General features: G+C 38.6%; 1 protein-coding gene across 3 annotated transcripts in view; it reads right to left on the reverse strand.

Annotated features, from left to right (window-relative positions):
• The window catches only part of galnt13 (UDP-N-acetyl-alpha-D-galactosamine:polypeptide N-acetylgalactosaminyltransferase 13), a 293,601-nt gene that overhangs the window by 187,810 nt on the left and 84,483 nt on the right, over positions 1–21,308 (reverse strand). For all 3 annotated transcript variants that reach the window (XM_028806459.2, XM_051931008.1, XM_051931009.1), the window contains exons 3-5: positions 18,311–18,479; positions 11,247–11,413; positions 1,092–1,299 (exon numbers count right to left, since the gene is read on the reverse strand). In XM_028806459.2, coding sequence (XP_028662292.1) covers positions 1,092–1,299; positions 11,247–11,413; positions 18,311–18,479 — 544 coding nt within the window. The remainder of the gene's footprint in view (positions 1–1,091; positions 1,300–11,246; positions 11,414–18,310; positions 18,480–21,308) is intronic.

Below are 21,308 nucleotides of genomic sequence, written 5' to 3' on the forward strand. Positions count from 1 at the left end.
AACAATACATTTTTTAAAGACTGACTTCTTAATTTATCTCTACAAATATAGATCACTAATCATTGTAGGTTCTGATATATTTATTCTGTTGTTCGTTTTCATTTATTTATGGCATTACTTCAACAGATTTTTTTTTACAAAATGGTTTCAAACTGGTTGCAAAATGTCTAGTCTGAAAGTAAATCCTGTAACATCAGACAAGCAAACTACTGTCAGTCTTGTGCCTTGTTTGACATTTCATTGGCTTTGTTTAATAACCACTCTTTATAAAAGTTTTTTTTTTTTGGGTAAGAGCACTAAAACTATTATTGTATAATTACTCAACTCCAGCTCTTCATTTAATTGGCTTCTCTGAGGCACAAATCTTATTAAGGGCTGAATAATTTAACAGTGTCAGTTTGTGATTGTAAAATCTGAATACACATAACAGTTTTCAGTAAAAAAATGGATAACTATTGAAATTTAGTATATTATACAAAACTGCATTACTGAAAGCTGCAAACTCCAACAATGAAACATTCCATATACAAAGCTTAAAAAAAATCTATTTTAGATCTATTATTTGCTTTCATATGTATGAAGCCCACTCAAAAATGTTTAATATTTCTAGTTTGCTTTCATATCAATATTGTTTTGTTGCTTTCATAATGAATATGTAACTAGATTTAAGTAGGGCATTAGGAAACATTAACTCATGTTGCAGTAAGCAGCATTTCTACTTGACCTGCTCCAGATTTGATTCAAGGTTGGTTTGCCCTCTTTTTAGAATGTGCATGATCTCATTTGTCTTTCTTCACACTGTTTAAAGACATGTTGGCAGGTATATATATGAATTTATATTTAAATGCACTGTTAATAATATATAAGGCACAATGCTACATCACATGCAAATACAATTATTCATAAGGGAGGGAGAGGTTGGGCGCATGCACACACAACAAACCACCTTGCATTTCCGTATTTTTATTGTGTTTATTTATTCTTAAATGATCATTCTTCCCAAAATAATTTAGATGGCTATGTTATGAATGCACAAAAGAAATAAGCAACACGGGATGAGAGACTACAACCAGAATATTAATTGTTGTTACCTGTCCTCTTTAATTCTTGCCATTAAAGGCTCAAGCCACCCCACAGTACATTCACAATGTGCATCTAAAAAAGTGATGACTTGGCCTTTTGTAGCAGTAGCTCCTCGAAGTCGTGCACGAATTAAACCAGATCGTTGTTCCATCCGAATGATTCTCACTGGAACCTCTAAATTTCGAACATAATTTTCCAGTTTTCTTTTTAAAAAATCTGCAAAACAAAAAGTACATTTATTGAAGTGTTATTGAAAATATATCTGTAAACATTAAAATAAAGGTGCCTGTGTGTAAGCTATTCATATATCTGAAAAAAAGAACTTACAAATAAATAAGCATTGTGACAAATATGTCTTTCGATCACAATATAATAAATTATCAAATACAGTAATAGTCATGCATACTTAAAGAGAAAGCTTATATAAATGGGAGTGAAACAAACAACAAAACAAAGCAAACTAGTACCATTAGGTTAACAGAGTAAATATTGTCAGGTGTACAGAGTACACGGGGGCGGGGGTTCTTATTGACATGTGGTAATTAACATGTAACATGTCAACATTCTCTGGCACTATGATCAATGAGCATTAGTACCTGCTTCAAAACTATGCTTTCCTTACCTGAAAAATCTCGGAATATTACGTTGCTATATGCATAATGATACCTCATGATGGAGGTGGCCAGGATAGTTTAGAATACTACATAAGTTAATAAGTCAGAAAGACCCATTTCCACTGTTTGCTTGAAAAAAGGTTTCTAAACCTAATGTGAAACAACAGCCTTAAAATATGCTCACTATGGTGTGAAAAGGGTTCTGATTTCAGAAAACATGCATTCCATCATTATGAGATATATTCACGGAAAAAACTGAAGTTGGAAATAATTAATTTTTTTCCACATTATTGTCGCTATCTTTGGTAACAGATGTGGATGAAGTTGTCTTGTAAACAGTGTGACGGGTGGCTGGTCCATTACCTGGCTGGGATGCCAGCAGAATGGAAGAACCGGGGTAAAGAGAGCATCTGCGAGGCAGTACCTCCCTTGGGACACTAGAGGGCAGTCATCCTGGTCGGCTGTGGCACCACTCATTCCCGCAGGGCACACTGGAACTTGGAGTTTGGTACAACCTTGTGGGGTTCCATAGGGGCCGCCAGGGGGAGCTGCAGAGCTCTAGAGTGGACTTCCACCACACCTGGGGGTGATTCCAGGTAATACTGATGAGCCATCTGCAGCACTCCCAGGAGCTGAATAAAAGGAGCTGCGTCACTCTATTCGAATAGTCAGAGTCGGGAGGAAGTGGACGAAGCTTGTTGAGAAAGAAAGAAAGAAAGAAAGAAAGAAAGAAAGAAAGAAAGAAAGAAAGAAAGAAAAAGAAAGAAAGAAAGAAAGAAAGAAAGAAAGAAAGAAAAGAAAGAAAAGAAAGAAAGAAAGAAAGAAAGGATTGTGCTTTTGTCTTGTGGACATTGTGCTCTTGTGGAGAGTGAAGAAAGCACTTCCCCACCTATAAATAAAGGTGTGCTGTGTGGCAATTAGTATCCTGCATGTCTGTATCGGGGTTAGGGCCGCTGTACATGCCCCGGTGGTTCACAATTGGCATCCCAGATGGGACTTCCTGGCTGTCTGTTGGCAGGAGACCCAAATTAAATAATTATTGTGGCTGTCCTGACACAGCAGCATGAGGCGCACCCAGCAATAGCACAGTGATAGCAACGAGGCCGCGGAGGCCCACGGAAGCACCACTCCTACCCGATGGGGAAGGAAAAGCCCAGGGGAGGCCATGAAAACAGCGGGTGATTAGCACAAGTAGTAACAGGATCGGTGTGCCAGAAGAGGAGGCCAGCCAAAGAAGGCATGTTCTGGACCGTAGGATCTTAGAGGTACAGTAGGTGTCGGGCCCTGGGAAGAATTGCCCTGGGAAGGTTGTTTGTCGGTCCCGTACACTTACCTCAGAGGAAGAGAGAGTGGATCTGTTTTTCTGGCCTAAACACGCCAATCAGTGGAGCGACAGCGAGATTACCTCATAGGAATTGACCAAGGACGACCCAAGCCCGTTGTTCTCTGAAAGGCAAGCATCAGAGGTGGACTGCCTGGACTTTCCTGGCCCCATCAGGACTAATCTGAAGGAGGAGGGGGCAGTGGAGGTCTGGACTGCCCTCCACAAAGCAGGTAAGGGAATGGACGTGTGTGTCAGATCCCTGTGGATGATTGGCTGCAAGCGGGGCCGATGAACGTCCATTCCAAGGGACTCCTGATGAAGCCGGTGCAGGAGGCATAGGCACTCAATGGTTTTGGCCGGCGGACAAGGACGAGGGAAGTCCAAGTCCACCACTGGCCAAAACGGATAACCTACTCTTGGCTATACAGGAGTAGGAGATCATTCTCTATCCCATACAGTCTCTTTTACAAGCAATCAGCCTGCTGAGGCAGTTGGTTGAGAATATGGAGAAGACGGCCAAGGCACCACTGAAGGCAGTGCATGAGTGGCTGAGGCGACACAGCGTGGGACTCTTCAGCCGACTTGACGAGGCAGTACAGGTGAGTGACACCAGTACCATACAGGAACAAGGGGTGCAGAGCGAAGGGGCCCTGAAAGTAAACAGTACTGGGTGCCAAGTAGCCGCGACCCCTACAGTAAACATGGGCATAATGGCCGATCTCGCAGTAGCGGTGGAAGTAACTGAGGCATGTCCAAGTTGAAAGGGGTGCAGACAGTATGCGGTCTCTCTGTGTGCCATAGAGAGACTCAGACTGTTGCTGCATCCCAGAGTATAAGAAGAACCCGGAAGGGAAAAACTGGGCCTCCAAACAGTGTAACACGTAAGCCCAAGTGCTCACATGGAATGGAGGACCGCTCTCCGTGGGGGCGGAGGGACGACCATCCTCAATCTGGGCGAAGGCATAGCGGGCATTCCCGCAATGTTTTCAGGTCCGGAGGGCATGGACGTGAGGTGAGGAGCAGCGGTGTTATGAGTGCCATCGAGTTGGCCACGGGTAGAGGCACTATCCTGATACGGTCTCCACAGATGCCTGAAGAGGGCATCGGCACGCCACTTCCCCGTCCCCCTTTTGTCTTTGCTTTGCAGGACAGAACTGTGGTCCAGATGAGAATGACTCCAAATCCAGTGGAAAAGTTCTCTTGGGATGGAAGGACTGGGGGAGGGAGCATCTGTGAGGCACTATCTCCCCTGTGACGCTAAAGGACACACCTGGACTACTCCCAGGAGCAGAATAAAAATAGCTGCCTCACTCCATTCAAAGAGTCAGGAGGAAGTGGACAAAGCTTGCCAGCAGAGGAGTGGAGGCAGAGAAAAGAAAGAAATTTAGAGAAGAAGGAAAAGGACTGTGCTTTTTTTCTTGTGGACATTGTGCTCTTGTGTGGAACAAAGAAAGTGCTTCCCCATCTATAAATAAAGGTATGCTATGTGGCAATTTGTGTCCTGCCCGTCTGTGTCGGGGTTAGGGCAACTGTTGAGCCCCAGTGGTCCACAACAGCCAGTATAACCGAAGCGACAGCATACATTGGAAACGCTGGAGAAAAAGTATGATGAGTTAAAACACATATCTATAGATGTTCAGCACTGCATTGTCTTTCAATTACAACATTTCACTAATGAATCTAGGCCTTGGAAATTAAAATTGAAAAAAAGGAATGGACATATTGTATCATGCACATCTTTGAGGTAAGGGATGCAAACTGCAGAACACTGGGAAAACCCCTACAAAAGAACATGTCAGCTTCTTAAAGTAACATGAAGCTTTGAGCCACAAGTGCAAAGCCATGTGCAAACTTCAGCTAACAAAATCGACAACTAAACTTATTTTAACAAAAGCCATGGAATTAAAACTGTCTACAGAATCCTATCACTCATTATGCATGGAAAACTGTCCTCATTATTAACAAAAGTTAGATCCGTATGACAAAGTGGTCTCATACCCAGACATATCTTAAGTTTTATAACCGTGTTAGCAAGTAAGTCCCGCTCTCTGCAGCAAATTCATTTGTCCTTGGCAGGCATTATTTTACATTACCCTCTTGTGCACCACTAGTCACCAGTTTCCCTGAATGCTGTCATAGCTTAAGGCAGATATTTTCCTCTCTATCTTTACAATTTTGTCCCTCTCTTTTTCAGTCTACCTCATCTCCTCATCTGTATATTGTGGTACAAAAAAAATAGAGCAATGAGGCTCATGACATTTTCACAATAAGACTTATTACTGTAGATGAGAGCTTGCTTGTCTAAATGCTTACAAAAATTAAAATGCCTTCCAAATTACTATTTCAACTGCACCGTTAAAAAAACAAGCTATAAAAAAGAAAGACAGAAGAGGAAGTCAAGAGGGTAAGCTGAAATCCTGAAATTTAACAACTGAAACAAATCTTTGGGTAATGTACAGTATGAAGCATAAGCATAACTACCTATATTGTGTTATTAAATTATTATTAATGTATACACTCACTGGACACTTTAGTAGGTACACCTATTCAACTGCTTGTTAACGCAAATATCTAATCAGCCAATCACATGGTAGCACCTCAATGCCTTTAGGTATATAGGCATTTTCAAGACGACCTGTTAAAGTTCAAACTGAGCATCAGAATGGGGAAGAATGGTGATTTAAGTGACTTTGAATGTGGTTTGGTTGTTGGTGCCAGACACACTGGTGTGATTATTTCAGAAACTGCTGTTCTATTGGGATTTTCACTCACAACCATCTCTAGAGTTTACAGAGTATGGTCCAAATAAAGGGAAAATATCCAATAAGCAGCAGTTGTCCGGGCGAAAATACCTTGTTGATGTCAGAGGGGAATGACCGGACTGGTTCGAGCCAACAGAAAGGCAATGGTAACCAAAATAACCACTTGTTACACCTAAGATAGCATCTCTGAATGCACAGCACGTTGAACATTGAAGCAGATGGGCTACAGCAGCAGGAAACCACACAGGTGCCACTCCTGCCAGCTAAGAACAGGCAAATGAGGCTAGAATTTGCACCGACTCACCAAAATTGGACAATAGAAGATTGGAAAAAATGTTGCGTGGTCTGACGAGTCTTGATTTCTGCTGTGACATTCGGATGGTAAGGTCAGAATTTGGTGTCAACAACATTAAAGCATGGATCCATCCTGCCTTGTATCAATGGTACAGGCTGCTGCTGGTGGTGTAATAGTGTTGGGGATATCTTATTGGCACATTTTGGGCCACTTAGTACCAACTGAGCATCATTGCCACAGTCTACCTGAGTACTGTTACTGATCATGTCCATATCTTTAAGATTGCATTGTGCCCATCTTCTGATGGCTACTTCCAGCAGGATAACTTGCCATGTCACAAAGCTCAAATTATCTCAAACTGGCTTCTTGAACATGAGATTGAGTTCACTGTACTCAAATGGCCTCCACAGTCACTAGTTCAAAATCCAATAGAGCACCTTTGGGATGTGGTGGAACGGGAAATTCACATTATGGATGTTTAGCCAATAAATCTGCAGTAACTGCGTGATTCTGTCATGTCACTATGAGCCAAAATCCATGAGGAATGTTTCCAGCTCCTTATTAAATCCATGCCCCAAAGAATTACAGCAATTCTTAAGGCAAAAGGGGGTCCAACCAGATAGATATAGATAGATAGATTATTAATCCCATGGGGAAATTAAAGTGGCCAGTGAGTGCATATTGACACATAAGGAATAGTCATGAAACACCTGCTCATGCAGTAGTGATTTAGTGGCAGCTACTTCAAATTTGATTGTGGGATCCTCATATAACAATGAATTCACAAAGTATTCAGATACCTTCACTTTCTCTGTACTTTGTTATGTTGTAGATGTAATTTTAAATGGATACATTTGTTATATTTACCCATCATTCTATACTCAATAACTCATAATGACAAAATTAAAGCATGCATTCAGAAAGGTTGGCAAATTTGTTCAAACTAAAAAATCTCTTTTTCAAACCCTTAATTCAGTACTTTGTAGAAGCCCCTTTGGAAGACATTACAAGCAACAAGCTTTACACACCTAGATCTGGGCAGTTTGTCCAATTTTTCCTGGAAGCTCTGTTAAATCTGGATGGGAAGCATCTGTAAGCTGAACATTAATTCAGTACTTTGCTGAAGCCCATTTGGCAGCAATTACGGCAACTACTTAAGAACATTTATGTTAAACTGAACGTCCAGCATGGGCTGGGTGGTCTTTTAGCCTGGAACCCCTGCAGATTTTATATTTTTTTCCTACAGCTTAACTTTTTTTATATATATATATTTATATATATATATATATATATATATATACATACATATATATATATTATTTTTTTGTAGGCCATCTGATCTTATTATCGGACTGTCATTTAGATACTTAAAAAAATGATTTAAGGACTCTACTTCTCTTAATTACATACCTTTCTTATGTAAGTGTGCATTATTTACTTACATTTTGTATACTATTTATTCATTATTATTATTCTCTAAATCTAGTTTTTCTTTGCATGTAACTACTTCTTTGACATGTTGTAAAGCACTCTCAGCTACATCCTTTGTATGAAAATATGCTATAGAATTAAACATTGTTGTTGTTAATAATTCTTTTGCCTAAATGTAGAACTTTGCATTGAATTTGCACTAGATTATCCAAGTGTTTGTTCAGTTGTGAAGATTGTCCAGGTCTTTTCAAATTGTTTTTGCTATGCCTAAAATTTTAGTCTCATCTACTAATATAACAAGTTGATTAACTATACTGAAGTCTATGTCATTAATCTAAATTAGAAAAAATAATCCAAGGAAAGACACCTAATGGACTTGACTGATGACCTCACCAGAAGTTGACCATTCTCCGTTTATCTGTATTCTTTGTCTCTGCATGATTAACTAACTCACAATCCGGTTTTGCAAGTTACTCTGTTGCAAAAAGACGTGTAGTTTCAAAATTGGTCTTTGGTGGGAAAACATAGCAAAGGCTTTTTGAAAGACTATATAACTGATGCCACATGCTTTGCTTGCGTCTAATACTCACTTGCCTGTTCAAAAACCTCTAAGGAGAATATCTGGTGCGAATTCTGTATCTGAAGAAAAATACAGTGACAACTACAGTATATGGCACAAAGACATATCCCTGCAAAATGACTAAACAAAGCAACTGAAATTCAAACTAGAAATACAGCATTGGGTGAAATTAAAAATATAAATATCAGATATAAACATACAACAGACAGAATAAATGTATCTATGCTACAATTCAAGAAAATTGACACAGAACATTAAATGCAACATGAATAATTTACTGTATATCTTCCATTTCATTTCAAGCCTGCCTTTGCTTGTAAGTACTGCTGTGTGTTCACATTCTATTCAGGTAGCAAAAAGCACAAGACAGGAAAAAGGATGTCCACAATAAGGGAGCACATATGCACACCACATTAATAGAGTAATCAACTTACCTTTCAATCTGTTTTCGGCAGGTGTAAGCACTTCCTCTCTTTCTAATCTTGTTTATTTTTTGTCATTCTGGTGTGTATTCAGACTATAGTGTGTGTGTTTATGTATTTAATTATCTACCTATTTATTTGTTTCTTTATTTAAAAAGCCTCTATAATTTCCCATTGGGGACAAGTAAAATTCATTTGTTCATTCGTTCCATCTATCTATAAAGGGACAAGGTACCTCAACTTGGAACTGAACCTTAAGCAGTAACTTTACCTGCTCTCAAGATGCTCAGTTAAATTTTCTAATTTTTCTCTATTTTTTTGTGTTACAACAACATAATGAAGTCTTTCAAAACTGAGCTATTTCAGCACATTTCTGATTACTTTTGTTAAACATTACATGAAACAATCATGATTCTGACCATGTAAGATATTCCAGCTCAGAAAGCTTTTCTTTTTTGTGCTGTTCTTGGCAATGAGATTCTCTCTAGCTTTACAGGATACATTTAAAGACTTGACATTTCTACATGTCATCCTGGCTGTACACAGTTGTGGCGGTTACACTGTTAGTATTTATATTCTTAGGGGTGAGTGCCTTTGCCATTTCAGCCCCATAATGTATCATTGACTTGAAATGAACCATGTATTTAAGGTTAAGTAAACACTGTCAGTGATTCAGTGTTCAATTTTTTAATAAATGTTTTATTTCATATATAAATGCATTCAGATAGCTCAATCAAATAACATTATCAGCTGGTGAGTCAGTCCTGCAATGCCTGTTAACTACAAAAAGCCATCACACCATACAATTTGATGATACATTTTGATAGATTTGAGAAAGTGCCAACAAATGCATCTAGATCTATGCTTTTGTAAATACTAAAAGCAATTCATATGACTCCAAAAACAGAGGTAAAAGTAAACATCACAAAAATTGACAATTATCAGAAATTTTGCTCCTTTTAAAGATAGAAAAGGGGGTAAACCTTAACAGAGGATGAAGCCTATAAAAGTTTTTGTAAAACAAATAGCATCATTCTGCAGTAAATATATGGTACAGTATACAGTTGATTCAGAAATTATTCAGATCCCTACACTTTTTCTTTGCATTCTTTTATGTTTCAGCCTTATGCTAAAATCATTGAAATTAATTTTTCTCCACATCAAGCAACAATCAATATCCTAGAATGATAAACTAAAAATAGGATTGTATATATTTTTGTAAATTTATTAAAAATAAAAACTGAAATACCACATTGAAATCTGGCCCAGTTGCATCTCATTCTATTGATCATCACTGAGGTGCTTCTACACTTTGCTAGAGTCCACCTGTGGTCAACTCAATTGATTGCACAAAATCAGAAAACACACCTGCCTGCTGTACATACTCAGATCTGGGGAAGGCTATGACAAAATCCCTTCAACATTGACGGTTCTCAAGAGCACAGCTGCCGCCATAGTTCTTAATTGGAAGAAGTCTGGAACAACCACGACTCTTCTTAGAGCTTGCCACCCAGCCAAACTGACTAGTCATGGGAGAGTGGACATGGTAAAAGAGGTCACCAAGAATCCAATACTCTTTCTGGCAGAGCTGCAGAGAACCTGTGTGGAGATGGAAGAAACTTCCAGAACAACCATCACCACTACAACACTTCACTGATCTTTAAGGCAGAATATCCAGAAAAAAGCCCCTTCTCAATAAAGGACATAAGGCTGTTCAATTGAATTTTTCAAAACAGCACCTAAAGGACTGTCAGACAGTGAGAAAGAAGATTTGCTGGGCTGATGAAATCAAGAATAACTTAATATCTGAAGGAAACCAGGTATCCCTTGTCACCTGTACAGTACCATTCTAAGGGCGAAACATTGTGCTGAGAGAATCATGTTGTGGGATTGTTTTTCCACTCCAGGGACTGCGAGATGGGTAAGGGTTTAGAAAAAGCTTAACTGATCAAAGTACAGCGACATCCATAATGAAAACCTGTTTCAGAACACTCTTGATTCCAGACTGGACCAAAGGATAACTCTTCAGCAGGACAATGACACTAATAAACAAAGTAAAGATAACACAGGAGTGGCTTAGGGACAACTCTGAAACTCTTCCTTTGAGTTTTTCAGCCAGAGCATGGACTTGAACCCAATCAAATACTCTGGAGAGAGAGACCTGCAAACAGCTGCCCACCGAAAGTTTCTGTCCAACCTGATAGAACTTGAGAGGACCTGCTGAGAAGAATGTCAGAAAATCCCTAAATCCAAGTGTGTGAAGCTTGTCACTTCAAACCCAAGCAGACTCCAGTCTATAATTGCTACCAAAGGGGCTTCAACGAAGTACTAATGAACTGATCTGAATACTTGTGTCAATGGGATATTCCAGTTTTTATTCTTAATAAATGTGCAGAAATTCCTAAAATCCTATTTTCACTTTGTCATTTTGGCAATTGAGTATTGTTTGATGAGGGATAAAATTAATTTAGATGATCTTAGTACAATACCGCAAAATAACAAAATGTGAAAAAAGTGAAAAAGCCTAAATACTTTCTGAATCCATTGCATATGTTTACATTTTTATAAAACAATAACAAAGTGCTAAACAACATAAATGAACAAATATACTGTAAAAATTTTATTTTGGTTGATGATTTAAATGTTTCTTGTGTTTTACCAAACAGTCTTAAAATTACACTATTAGAATTTTGTTTGAACGAAATACAAAAAAAAAATATGTGCTGTAAAAATACCTCTTTCGCTTGCATCATCCACAAGCAATATTTCTTCAAGCAAATGCCTTGGAGATCGGTTAATGACACTGTGAACTGTTCGAAGTAAAGTACTCCAGGCCTCATTGTGAAAGACTATTACAACACTAGTATTTGGGAGGTCATCACTGTAAATCTTAGTCTTGCAGCTATTTGGAAAAAGAGATCAAAAACATGCAGTGTTAGTGGACACTTGAAACAAACTTAACTTTCTTTAGGTCTCAAGTTTATTTTTCTGGAAAACAGCAATGAAGTATTGTGTTCTTTTATCACTGATTAGCTTGTTTTAACTTTTTATGAACAAGGTGCAACAACACAAAATAATTAGTAAAAGTAAATAAAACACACACCAAACTAAAACTATATTACTTGTAAAGAAATTTTAAATTGACAATAATAAAAATACACTATCTATGAAGAATATTTTGTTTTACATCAATTAATTAACTAACTATACATTTATATAGCTCTTGCCATGGGAATAATTTCCAGTAAGGAGCTCTTTACAAAGTGTAAGAGTTGATTTTTACTGATACATATGATCTTCACAAATTGAACTTTTATTTATCATATTGAATAATTTCTGTCCTTGTTAATTGCTACCTATTGTCTTTAGAACTCTTGGAAAGCTTTTTAAAATAAAGCCTCTTGATCTGTGACCAAGTCCCACTGCAGCTTCTGTACAAGGACAAGTATGGATAAGAAAACCAATATAATCTAGCGTAGCAGAATCTTGACTCCAAGGATCCTGTTTATCAGTAACTGGCAAGGACATGAGAAATGAAACAAATCACATACTTCTGAAATTGACAAGTGTATTTAAGAACACGGCACGGCACAGTGGCGCAGTGGTAGCGCTGCTGCCTCGCAGTAAGGAGACCCGGGTTCAATTCCCGGGTCCTCCCTGCGTGGAGTTTGCATGTTCTCCCCGTGTCTGCGTGGGTTTCCTCCCACAGGCCAAAGACATGCAGGTTAGGTGCATTGGCGATTCTAAATTGGCCCTAGTGTGTGCTTGGTGTGTGTGCGTGTGTGTGTCCTGCGGTGGGTTGGCGCCCTGCCCGGGATTGGTTCCTGCCTTGCACCCTGTGTTGGCTGGGATTGGCTCCAGCAGACCCCTGTGACCCTATGTTCGGATTCAGCGGGTTGGAAAATGGATGGATGGTTGGATTTAAGAAGTGTTACCACCATCTGTAAGTCAGTCATATCTTTCCATGTACTTTTCATCCTCATTTAGAAAAACATATTTCGAAGCAAAAGAGTCAAGCTTAATGTGTTTTGTGGGAATAGTAGACTCATGCCCAATAAGTGCTTTCTATGAGATTAGTCTCCAACCAGAATACTTGCCATCCTCAGCACATTTTAAAGGGAAATGCTTCACTGTAATGGTGGAGAGATGGATCTTCATATTAGATTTCAACTCTAAAATAACACTCACTAAATAGATAGGATGTCCCAAAGATTACCTTTGAACACTTATTAATAATCACAAAGCGTAAATTACTCAAATGAGACACAAAACAATTTCAAATGTTGCACTTATGTGACATAGGCTGATATTGTTATGATTGACAATCATAGTCAATTTTGCCTTTTTATGCATTTAAAGGGTTTTTGAGATCGCAGAATTGAATTCTTACAATGATTTCTCTGTGAAATGTGGTTTCTAGTTATTTACAGATACTGTATTTCAGTGTATTTTTCCTATGCCACCCTGGTTTTCTTGTTCAACAATGTTTCATCAGTTTCATTGTTATGAAGTATTCCTGATTGCTAGGGAGTGTCCCCTAGAGGTTGAGGCATCCAATATCACTGATGCAACAGGTTAAAAAGTCACCTACGATGACCTTTCCTCATCCAATAAATACAAATCTCTGCATAGTTGTTGTTGTGTTCTTTATTACCAATACAGACCTTTGATTTTTGGTTAATGAATAGGTTTTGATGAAAGATGGGATGGACTGTCGGTAACAATGTTTTTTGCTATTTTTTTGATGTTTCTTCTCCCAGTCACCTCTATTATTCTCAGTTTGCTTCTTGTGGCAAACTATAACAGACATAGCAAACAAAGTATAATGAACTAGACTGGGATGCAGTAATTCAGAGATTTGTGGGTGTGCAGTTCAAACATGAACACATTTTAAAAACAGGGATGAAGCTAGAACAGTCTAGAATATATGGTGATGATAATGGCCTGGTTTCTATTTCCTACCAATGTACTTTGTTTCAGTTGTAATCTGTAATGTACATTATGGGACAGCTTAGTTATTAACTAAACAAGTGGGCTTGGTGGACTGAATGGTCTCCTCTTGTTTATCAGCTTTCTTATGTTTAAGTTCTTTATTAAAAAATCAACTAATAAGACAGATGCAAAAAATAAATGCAGTTTATTTTCAATTGCCTCTTTATTAGATACTCCTGCTCAAAAACCGTAAAGAGCCTGATTCTTTGTAAATCCAGTCTTATGCACACAGTAAAAAAAACTAAATGCAATTTTGATAAAATATTGTGGAATAAATACTTCCTGCAAATCAGAGCAGTGCACACAGGGAAAATGGATTCATGGGAATGAGCTTTGGAATTGAAGACAAGACTCTTGACCAGCGAATAAGAGGAAGAAGTGCATCTCCTTTTCTAAAGCGCTTTCCCATTTTAACCCATTTCCTGTGCGTGCATTGCTGTGATTTTCCAGAAGTATTTAACAACATTTTTGCAAAACAACAAAACACTTGCATTTTGCCCACTGTGCACATATGGACTGAATGAATCGACACGTGGATTACGCCAGCAGCAAAGCCAGGAATTGCAAAATTGGGGGACCTGGAAACAGTTGAGTTGGCAAGCCATAAGTCGTTTTTAAAACCAGAAACTTTTGGGGCTGCCTTTAGAGATTAAAGAGGCATTAATTCATTAACAATTGGTCCAATGTCCATTCTGAGTCTGTAATCCCATAGATTATCAGTGGTGAGGCCTTTAATTTACAACAGTCAATCTGCTTTTTACTTTTGTCTTTACCCAGATGTAAATTAATAAATATGCAAATACCAAGACAGTTAACAACCAGCTAGCTAACTTCATGACATTTGCCCCTGTGGACATTCATTATGAAGAATATATTTAAATGTAACACTTAAAAAGAAAGGAAAAGGGTGGATAATAGGAGATGTTAATTCACTACTGTCAGCACATTTGTTACTAAATTTTGAAAGAAAAAAAAATACTGGTACAAATTTCTGATGCAGCAGACTGAGTTCCAAAACCAACTATCTGATTAAAAGGCAACCTCTACTGACAACTACAGCTGACAGCTAATTAGAAAACTGAAGTGGAACCAAAACTTGCAGCCACTACGGTCACTGAAAACATACCGTTAATCTCACGCATCTCATCTGATTTTCTAACCATTCTTGCTGGTGAGGGTTGCAGTGATAACAGATCAAGTTGATCACAGAAAACTTTGCTAGCTGCAGCAAATGTGTCTAGCTCATCTTGAGAGTTTTGTCAGGGGTTCATCTGCTCAATGTATTGTGAGTAGCCATTGGGTTTCTCGACCAAATGGACTGACCTAGTATATCTCTTGTTAATTTCACTAGGTGCTGAAATTATCTCAACTCTCTCTCGATTCAGGGGAGAAGCAACTCTCCTATAATTTCATGATCCTCACGCTGTCAAGAAAAGTGAGACCTGCAACACGATTATTCTGGTCACCATGTAAAATTTGTGACTAAACATCAGAACAGGAGCATAGATTGAATGGTCTTAGCTCCTATTTTATCATCACTGCCTGGTACAAACCCCGAAATACTGCAGACACTTCTCCAAATTGTCAAGCAACCCCATAACTCAGCAATCTCCATCCTAGGTTTTGAGAAGGACCTCAAATTGTTTAAACTCATCTACTTTGTGCAATTGGCTTAAACCATTTGCAAGGAAGAGTAAGACACTGCATCCCGTGATAGGACCAAAAGCCTCAGAATTTGGATTTGCCAGTTCTCTTTTTCAATGTCTGTTGCAACTGCTTCCATGTATGGTGGAGCCCACAGTCAAATGAGGTGAAGAGAAAAACAAAATTTACGAAGCATGAAGTTAAATTCTTAGATCTCCCAAAATGAATATTCTGTGAGCCTTGAATGCACATTGAGATCAAGTTCAGTAACATTATGAAAAGAAAACAAGATGGAATGCACTAGCAAGGTTCTAGTATTTTCAAAGGATTCAGCTTAATGCCATAAATTCAAACATTCTCACTTCACATATCCAGAAACTAAATTTCATAGAGTAACAGTTACAAGATCATCCACTCTTATATTACTTCCCATTAATTACCACGAAGCACATGATTATATCCCCTTTCTATCTCTACAAAACACATGTTGACAGGACTGAGAAATTCTCCCTGCTTGCAAAATGTCATATCACGAGCTGTAAGCTTCTAGTAAAGTCAGTCATTATCCAACCCGCTATATCATAACACAGGGTTACGGGGGTCTGCTGGAGCCAATCTCAACCAGCACAGAACAAATCCCTGGGCAGGACACCAGCCCACTGCAGGCTTCTAGTAAAGTTTCCCTGAAAAATGCTTAAAACCTTAACTGTAATAAGGATCCTGGATGCACTCCTGGATAAAGGTTAGCAGCAAATGCCTTTTGGCCAAATAATCTACTGTATGTACCCTGCTGAAGTTACGCCTGAACAAGCTGTATAGAATTAGGAGCTCCTCGATATGACAATATCTTAATACTAGTAGTTGTATATGAATGTCATGCTCCTCACTCTCTAAAAACGAGTTGTGATAAATAGTCCATCTTGTTGGGAAAATTTTAAATAAATAATCATGGCATAGATTGTCATTTGCTGCTTTGACTTTACAGTACTGACCAAATGATTATTTCATACTGTATTTTTGTTTAATTTATTCTGTGAGCTGCTTTTATATGATCCATATTGTTGATAGATAGATAGATAGATAGATAGATAGATAGATAGATAGATAGATAGATAGATAGATAGATAGATAGATAGATAGATAGATAGATAGATAGATAGATAGATAGATAGATAGATAGATAGATAGATAGATAGATAGATAGATAGATAGATAGATAGATAGATAGATAGATAGATAGATAGATAGATAGATAGATAGATAGAAACTTTATTAATCCCCAAGGGGAAATTCACATACTCCAGCAGTAGCATCATACTGATAAAAACAATATTAATTAAAGAGTGATAAAAATGCAGTGCAAGTTAAAAAGTGCAAGGTGGAGAGTGTGAGGCAGGTATAACAGTCAATAATCTTGTGTAGTCCCCCGGGTGGAACTGAAGAGTTGCATAGTGTGGGTGAGGAACAATCTCCTCATTCTGTCAGTGGAGCAGGACAGTGACAGCAGTCTGTTGCTGAAGCTGCTCCTCTGTCTGGAGATGATACTGTTCAGTGGATGCAGTGGATTCTCCATTATTGACAGGAGCCTGCTCAGCGCCCGTCGCTCTGCCACAGATGTCAAACTGTCCAGCTCCATGCCTACAATAGAGCCTGCCTTCCTCACTAGTTTGTCCAGGTGTGAGGTGTCCTTCTTCTTTATGCTGCCTCCCCAGCACAGCACCGCGTAGAAGAGGGCGCTCGCCACAACCGTCTGATAGAACATCTGCAGCATCTTATTGCAGATGTTGAAGGATGCCAGCCTTCTAAGGAAGCATAGTCTGCTCTGTCCTCTCTTGCACAGAGAATCAGTATGGGCAGTCCAGTCCAGTTTATCATCCAGCTGCACTCCCAGGTATTTATAGGTCTGTACCCTCTGCACACAGTCACCTTGTGAGGGGCCTGGGCCTCCTAAAATCCACTTAGGGACTTAGGGGACTGAGAAGAATTGCTCTGAGTCAGAATGTGCAGGGAGCTGGAGCGACCCATTGGTTAAGTGACTTTTCTGCCAAAGACCAAGGAGGGGCAACGGGAGTCAGAGAGGGGAGGCTCGGCATGGTGGCAGAGACCCAAGCCTAGGAGAAATGAGGTTCAGCACAGCACCCTGCTGGGAACCGTGGACAGCAGAGACCCGAACCTGGAAGAGAGGGTCAGTTGAGCCTGTCAGCAGACTTCTCCTCTGTCTTCAGAATCTCATTCAGGGTAAGCAGAGGAAATGTTGGTTTTAAAGGTATGCACTGGGGACTGAGTTTTAAGAGACTGTGTCCTGCCTAGTGGATTATGAATATGATGCATTTTTTGATTTTCAATTCTTTACTAGGGATCTAGTCCTATACAGACCTCTATCATTTCTCTCATCCCTTGATGGTTGTTATTTTTTACATTTCTGATGGAACACTATCTGATTACAACATTTAACAGTATAACATGGAATGTGGGTATAAAGAATTTATATACTATATGAAGAAAGTATTGAAGGCTTGTCAATAAAAAGAACAGGCAAGCAGGCATACAACTGAGACCAGATTTTCACTGCTTTTGCAGAAATGTCTCACATAAAAGGAATATGCTGCTTCTGTTTTAAACATGAGGAACCCTGCTACACTGTATAAGGCAGAAACACTTTTTGAACAGTGTCTGCATAAGCGCAATGTAACATAAAAATATTCTGAAAAAACAAACAGTTCACCCCATCTTTCAGCATCCAAACATTCCCTTTGGTTCCTGAGATGATCATCTGAAATGTCATTAGTTAGTAATCCATGACCTCACTTGCATCAATTTACACAACTACCTTGTGAATTGTGAGCTCATAAATTGGCAACATAAAAATTCTTAATTCCTCTGAGTAGGAAATCGTTTGCTACCATCTTCTGTACAGTAAAAAAAGCCAGAAGGCAAAATAAGCTTTTATACAAACACTGAATACATTTTACATTGTTTCTGCAACATAATCAAACTTACCATATGTCATATAATTATGTTAAGGATTTACAAATCTTTTAAGATATGCAAATCTATAATTTGCTTATCCTATTTGCAATACAGTGTGTGTGTTATTCAGATTGCTTTTTGGTTAAATTATTTCTAGAAGCAGCAATTTAAAAATAAAAAAAAAATCACTTACCCCTCTAGCCTAACATCTGGCAGACTTCTATTCAGTGCAATCATATCACTGGCCATGAGGTTGAACTGGTTAACTTTAAATAGCTCTTTCATTTTTTCCTGATCATCTTTAGGAATAATGACAGCTTTTCCCATTTCTCCAGGTCCTTCCTGTGTTCTTGATATAACAGCTATGAAGAAATTAGAATTAAAAAAAATGTAAAAACAATTTCCAAGCAGGATTGTTTGCCTAAAGGAAAATCTTTAAATCAGTAAAAGACTGCAACAAAGCAGAAACAAAACAGTTTGATTTATTCAAAGTTCAAACCGTTCAGATAATGTAAGGTCAAATACATCTGCCTTTTCACTTTAATTACTTTCAAGATTATTCGGACAGAAAATGTCTTTTATCCTAGCAAATCAATACACAGTTTAATTTGAAACCTAGTAATCTCTTGGCAGTTAGTGACACTCAACTTCTAGAGGAAAATTAAATTGCTTATACAAATGGGAAGCTTCAAAATGAAGACAGCAAAATTAGCTGAGATTTTACTCACAGATGCCTAAAAAACCTTTGCTTTAATATAAAGACTTTTGCTTTACCCAGTCAGTTTTGGCCAACTTACATACAGTAAGTATCAACTGTTATACTGCTAGTTAAAACCACATTGATGGCGTCATTTTCATTGCTTCCATGTAAAATTACCAAACTGTGTGTGCTTGGCTTAAATTCTTTAAAAGGTGAGAGGGTTTGCATTTCTGAACAGTCTTACCACAAGTACCCTTGTGAGCAACAGACAATTTCCATATGGTGCAGCAAAACAAATACCACATTAAGAGGTCATTTTTGTGACTCACATAAGATTGCAGAGGACAGCATACCCTACTGAAAACGCCAGCCAAAATATACAAAACAATGTTCAATAAACAATAGTCAATGCTCAGGAAAATAAAGGATATTTTAAAACTAAACAATTGAGCCGCATGTTCCATAACATGGCCTGGCGTAACTAACCACTAATGTGGCAGTTTTCTATTTACCCCAACACACAATCTCACCATTATCTATTCTTCTCTCATTATCTTGGCTGCCTTCCTTCTGGCAGCAAGAGAGGCCTTTTAATCTACTAGTGGACTTAGCTCAACTGAAAACCCACACTGATGTTTTAATATATATTAATATATTATTTCAAAGTGTAGAAATATGCATACTATAACATATGACTGACAGCTTCTAAACTGAATGGTGGAAAATACCATTACAGACTTGAATAATTTTTTAACTTTTATCTTACATTTTAATTTTAGGGCGGCATGGTGGCGCAGTGGGTAGCGCTGCTGCCTCGCAGTTAGGAGACCCGGGTTCGCTTCCCAGGTCCTCCCTGCGTGGAGTTTGCATGTTCTCCCCGTGTCTGTGTGGGTTTCCTCCAGGTGCTCCGGTTTCCTCCCACAGTCCAAAGACATGCAGGTTAGGTGGATTGGCGATTCTAAATTGTCCCTAATGTGTGGGTGTGTGTATGCGCGCCATGCGGTGGGCTGGATCTGTCCTATCCAAATGGTAATGCCTTTAAATATAAACCTGTGGCACAACTGGACAGATCTGGCTACATTTTACTTCCACCTATAAGTCTGTTATCAGACAGCAACACCTCTCTTATTATCCAAACCGGAAGTTCTTGTGTATGCTTGGGTGGTTGTGGTTTGTTACAATATTTACATTTTTCTTAAACTTCTATAAAGATTTAATTTCCCTTGGGGACAAATGAAGTATTATCTATCTATCTATCTATATTGTGAAAAAGCTAACAATTTAAATTTTGAATTTTAAACAATTTGGTGTTGAATATTATAAATATTGGATCTGGGTTTCATTTTCTTGAATAAATAAAGTGTAACAGAGGGCTGTTTATAAATTGTATCCTGCAATAATTTTTTCTAACACCAGACTTATAGTAAATTTTCACACAATCATTGTATTGTGAAGACTGTAATTCTAACTTTGTTTGATTAATATAGTACATACAGTATTACACATATTATATTTAATTAAATTATTTTTTAACCCTTGGCGCATTACCACCTTTATTCTGGGATTAGTACTGTCATTTTGAGTTTCAGTTGTCAAGACACAACTACTTGCTGGTAAAGGGTGGACGCAGGCTCTGAGGCTAAGGATCTGTGCTGGTATCCAGAACGTTGCTGGTTCGAATCCCCGTCACTGCCAAAAGAGATCCTACTCTGCTGGAACCTTGAGCAAGACCCTTAACCTGTAATTGCTGCAGGGGCTCTGTACAATGGCTGACCCTGCTCTCTGACCCCAAGGGGTATGCGAAAACTAACAAATTCCTCATACAAAAAAATTGTATACGGCGAAATAAAGAACAAAGAAAAAAAAAAAAGGAAGTTGTGCAAGGTGAATGCGAAGGTATTTAAACCATCAAGTCAGTACTGAAGACCACAGACACTAAGAAGACTTAAATAGCTTTAACACCATTGCATATTAGCTACTTCAATTAGCACCATCCATGACAGCTGCTGACCATCCAGATCATATGGTGTGATTTTAATGGTATATTATATAGTGAAACTATCCATGTGATGGTCCGGGTCGGCGCCACACTCCTTTGTTGCTATCTGGAGCTTCTTCAGCCTGAAACTGTCAACAGTCATAGACCAGCAGCAAGGGGTTGTTGCAAACATTAATCCAGAAAAACATGAAAATAATGCAGTCATTCAAATCAATAAATAAATAATCCATAAAACATGTGCTGAAGTGGAGGTTAAAAAGTCCAATAAATAAGACATAAATAATCCATAAAATCAGGGTTAAAATCACAGGCAGGAGAACTGTTTGTTCCCTTCCTCAACACGACATCTCCTCTGCTTACCCCACAAGGGATCCTGCAGCCAGGCAGTTGACTACAGGTGCAGTCAACCCTAAATACCAGGTTCCGGTCCCCATTGTTGGTCCTTTGGCATCCCGGGGGCGCTGCACCAAGCCACGCAACATGTCTCTTGCT

Source organism: Erpetoichthys calabaricus, chromosome 8 (assembly GCF_900747795.2).
Source record: "Erpetoichthys calabaricus chromosome 8, fErpCal1.3, whole genome shotgun sequence".
NCBI classification, from domain to species: Eukaryota; Metazoa; Chordata; class Cladistia; order Polypteriformes; family Polypteridae; genus Erpetoichthys; species Erpetoichthys calabaricus.